Source organism: Procambarus clarkii, chromosome 22, assembly GCF_040958095.1.
Source record: "Procambarus clarkii isolate CNS0578487 chromosome 22, FALCON_Pclarkii_2.0, whole genome shotgun sequence".
NCBI classification, from domain to species: domain Eukaryota; kingdom Metazoa; phylum Arthropoda; class Malacostraca; order Decapoda; family Cambaridae; genus Procambarus; species Procambarus clarkii.
Genome location: NC_091171.1, coordinates 4550258 through 4554955, shown reverse-complemented (window position 1 = coordinate 4554955; position 4698 = coordinate 4550258). Strand labels below are relative to the sequence as shown.

The 4698-nt window shown below is 50.9% G+C and overlaps 1 protein-coding gene across 1 annotated transcript in view; it reads right to left on the bottom strand.

Moving 5' to 3' along the window:
- Window positions 1–1925, bottom strand: part of LOC138367618 (uncharacterized) — a 22182-nt gene extending 20257 nt beyond the window's left edge. Inside the window, exon 1 of the mRNA XM_069329341.1 lies at window positions 1876–1925. Within this exon, the coding sequence (XP_069185442.1) occupies window positions 1876–1925 (50 nt within the window). The remainder of the gene's footprint in view (window positions 1–1875) is intronic.
- Window positions 1926–4698: the final 2773 nt, after the last annotated feature.

Genomic DNA, 4698 nt, shown 5'->3' with positions numbered 1-4698 from the left:
GGGACATAATTGGCCGACCCCTCAGTGTTCAAGAGAGAACTGGATAAACACCTCCAAAGGATACCTGATCAACCAAGCTGTGATTCATACGTCAGGCTGCGAGCAGCCGCGTCGAACAGCCTGGTTGACCAGTCCAGCAACCAGGAGGCCTGGTCGAAGACCGGGCCGCGGGGACGTTGAGCCCGGAAATCATCTCAAGTAAGCTAGTAAGGTCTCCTGGGTGATGCTCTGGCGTCAACGAGACAAATGTAATGTGATGATGATATAACATATTGATAACATAATAATGATAACCTAATAATGATAACAATGATAACCTGGTGATATAAACCTGTATAAGAGGTGTACAAGACCACACCAACACACACTATCCAGCACCCACTCTACCACCGGACAACCTGTCTAACACGCTCCGTATAACTGGACCCATTCAAGGCAGATTCGTTTAATTGGTTCTAAAAATGACCATCGCGCTAAATTTAAATGACAACTTTTGTTCATCACGCGCCTCACAAAGTCTCCTAAACTAGAAGTCGACGTCAACAAACAAGCTGACTTCAGCTTACAGTTGGCAAACGAGGCTGTTCACGTGTGTATTAAGCAATCAAGCAGCACTAACAACATTACTAAGCTTTGCTCTCTTATAACGACATCCTAACGCACGTGTGCTCTCTTATAACGACATCCTAACACACACATATATGGGGGTCAGCATATACAATGAACCTCACTTCCGGTGGAAAGGGGGTGGGGGAAGGGGGGGTGGGGAGAGGGAGGGAAATGGTGGAGAGGGGGGGGGGGGAAACCGGAAGGTGAGGGAAATGGGGTTCCTGAAAAAGGGACGTTTCTTTGGAGGGGACATGAGATTCTTTGATGGGGGTAGGTAGGTGAGGGAGAGTTGGGGTTCTAGGAGAGGGGTGAGAGAGAGTGGGAGGGAAGGCAATAAGGGAGGGGGGGCGGAAGGGGAGGAACTAGGTCGACGAACTGGCAGTTACGTCATCTTGCCTCTCACTCGCTGGCGGATTACAATAGTGGGTGAGAGGGCAGGAAGAGGGAGCATAGAGGAGGAAGTACAGGGAAGGAGAGGGGAGAGAGGGGGATGGAGAGAGGAGAGAGGGGGATGGAGAGAGGAGAGAGGGGGATGGAGAGAGGAGAGAGGGGGATGGAGAGGGGAGAGAGGGGGATGGAGAGGGGAGAGAGGGGGATGGAGAGAGGGAGGGAGGGAGGGAAGGTGAGAGAGAGAGAGGGAGGGAGGGAGGGAGGGAGGGAAGGTGAGTGAGAGAGTAGGGAAGGTGAGTGAGAGAGTAGGGAAGGTGATGAGGGTTGAGAAGGGAGAGACGCCCCACCTGACACCAACAAGGGGCCCCTCTTAATGATGGTAACATCTTCGCGTGTTGCAAGCATCGCTGTGTGATGGTGCAACACAGCAGTGTTGGCGAGCCCCTGACCTCGGCCCCCACACCTGTGGCAGGTGTAGACACCAGCAACACGGACACTGCCTACACACACACACACACACACACACACACACACACACACAATAATTTCAATACACAATTCCATCACGCTATGGACGAGCATTTCATCACAGCAGTTAACACATCTAAATCGGGACGGAGAGAGAGAAAGAGGGAGGGTGTGTGGGGGAGGGGGAAAGGTATTGGGGACGAGGGTGAGGGAGAAGGAAGAGGGCAAGAGAGAGGAAGGGAGGGGAAGGAAGGAGAGATATTCAACTCCTTTCCCATGGCATCCACAATTCACCTTAGCAACATTTCCACCATTGCAGACCAGGAAATGTTGCCCCAAATCAACAAACAGCAACAATAATTCCAGGTTGTAGAATTACAGCTCACGTGGTCCTTACCTGGATTTTACCTGGAGAGGGTCTCGGGAGTTCTTCTATTGAGCAGCATTGGGTTCAGCATTTTGCGGCATTGTGCGCAGCATTTTGTAACCCTAAGCCTTCCGTGTGTGTTGCGTCATCTGGCCTCAGCTTCAGAGGAGACAAGACATTTGTTTCCGTCTCCACCAGGGGTATCGAACCCGGAAACTCAGGACAACGAATGCCGAGCGCTGTCCACTCAGCCATCAGGACCATGACTGGGAAGGAAGTGATTGGTTGAACCCAATCTTCCTCTAACCTTCAAGTCAGGCCTATAATCTTGACTAGTCGCCCCAACGCTGGTCAAACCGGAGGGGACACAGCTCTGCGGCCAAACACTACCCATGTGACTCCTCGCTATGAAAAAAAGAAGAAAACTGAACACTTTTTAAAAAAAAATAAGCGAATGACTCATCCCTTAAAGGATGAAGTGTTCTTAGTCTGTCTACTATCCTTTAATGAGAGCAGAGTTACACAACCCCACACAGCCTTCCCCAGGTCGCTGGAGCAGGCACTCCATCACCCCCCACCCCATCCCCCACCAGGGAAAGTGTGAGGGAGAAAAGGGGGGGGGGGATGTGGGAGAAAAGATGAGGGGGTGAGGGGGACGGGGGGTGTATGGGTGGGGTCACAACAACAAACAATAGTGACCAACTTCCACCAGCCAGCCATTACAAGGGTCAACAGCCGGCCAAACTACCACCCAGTAACTACCATAGTTTGGAACACCATATAACTCTGGAACCATTTCCTTAACAACTTCCAGACGGGGCAGGGGACAGCCTGCCCCCTATCCCCCCCCCCTTGTAAGAGGGGGGGCAAACTCCCCCCTTAAAACCAATCGTCACCAATACTGGAAATAACAAATCAACAAATTCTTCAGACGTTGTTCAAATAAGCCACAGGGACGTAAGAATGAACTTTTTCAGTGTCAGAGTAGTTAACAGGTGGAATGTATTAGGCAGTGATGTGGTGGAGGCTGACTCCATACACAGTTTCAAGTGTAGATATGATAGAGCCCAATAGGCTCAGGAACCTGTACACCTGTTGATTAACAGTTGAGAGGCGGGACCAAAGAGCCAGAGCTCAACCCTCGCAAGCACAACTAGGTGAATAGTCTCGTTAGTCATACAAAACGATCAACACAACGAAAGTTATAATGTTCGAATCGTTTACACATTCGTGCTGAGGTGTTCTCCTACCCCCCCCTCCCCTCCCCCCTCCACTCCCCTCCCCTACCCCCCCTCCCCTCCCCCCCATGTAGGTCACGTGATCACTAATCACCCATCCGTCAGCCTATTTGCAGTGACGTCACATGCTAACGTCAGCAGGCATATTGGGTAACTCCCTATTTCCTACCACCTGGGAACTTGGAGGTGGTTAGAAGGGAGGGGGAGTGGGGGGATAGTGGATAGGGGGGAGAGGGATGGGGAAATGGGGGGGGGAGAGACTTCGCAAACTTTTACCGGTAAAAATAGTCATATAATCTGCCAACTCCCACAACCACTCACACGGCATGTACACGCTCTAGTGCACACACACACACACACACACACACACACACACCTCGTAGCCTCGTAGGGGGGGGGGGGCCTCGTAGCCTGGTGGAAAGCGCGCAGGACTCGTAATTCTGTGGCGCGGGTTCGATTCCCGCACGAGGCAGAAACAAATGGGCAAAGTTTCTTTCACCCTAAGTGCCCCTGTTACCTAGCAGTAAATAGGTACCTGGGAGTTAGTCAGCTGTAACGGGCTGCTTCCTGGGGGGTGTGTGTGTGGTGTGGAAAAAAAAAATAGTAGTTAGTAAAACAGTAGATTGACAGTTGAGAGGCGGGCCGAAAGAGCAAAGCTCAACCCCCGCAAAAACACAACTAGTAAACACACACACACACACACACACACACACACACACACGTGGGAATGCCTCCGTCCCGCACAGGAATCGAACCCGGGATCTTGCGGCTCTGGACCAACTACTCTGCCCCCCTAAACGCTTTCAACATTGCCCAAGCGTACTCACCGGCACGCCCACGCCCAGGCGCTCTCCACCAACACTCACCTGTGGAAGAAATCATAAAATAAATACAACACCAACAACAATGCAAGTACAGTATACAAGTATAATACATCAACAATTGTAAGGGTGTTGAAGAGTCAAACCGGAGGAGATAAAGCTCTGCGAACTACAGGACCTCAGGGCATATCTCCATAGGATGGCGCGTACTTAGTCTGTCTGCTATTCTATCTAGTAGCCATCACTGAATAGAGAAGGCGATGTCCGGAGGAGGAGGGGGAGAGAAGGGAAGGGAGTGAGGGGGATAGGAAGGGAGTGAGGGGGGAAGGGAAGGGATGGAAGAGGGTGGAAGCCTCCACCATCACGCACTAACTACTCAACTGCCTGGCGCCTATTAATTAAAAAGTGCCAAATTAATATTTGCTTAGAAATAGACAACAGCGGCACCACTGTAGCACCAGGCGGTACACTGGTACACACAGGTACACCCAGTGGTACACACAGAGTGTAACACACACACACACACACACACACACAAACATTTTTTCATTACAGGATAAATTACACCACCCTAGAATGTGATACATTCAGAATAATTCGTTCACACACAAAAATTGTTTTAGGTGTTTGCAGAGTTTGGGGCCCACACAAACCCCGAGCGAATGTACCTAAATACGCAATTTAATGTTCACTTCCTGCAGCAGGAAAAACATGCCAAGCAGGACGTCCCTCTACCGTCGGCCTTAAACCCAAACTCGCCCAAGTCCGGCCTGGACGACAGACCAATCATCTACCCCACTACACA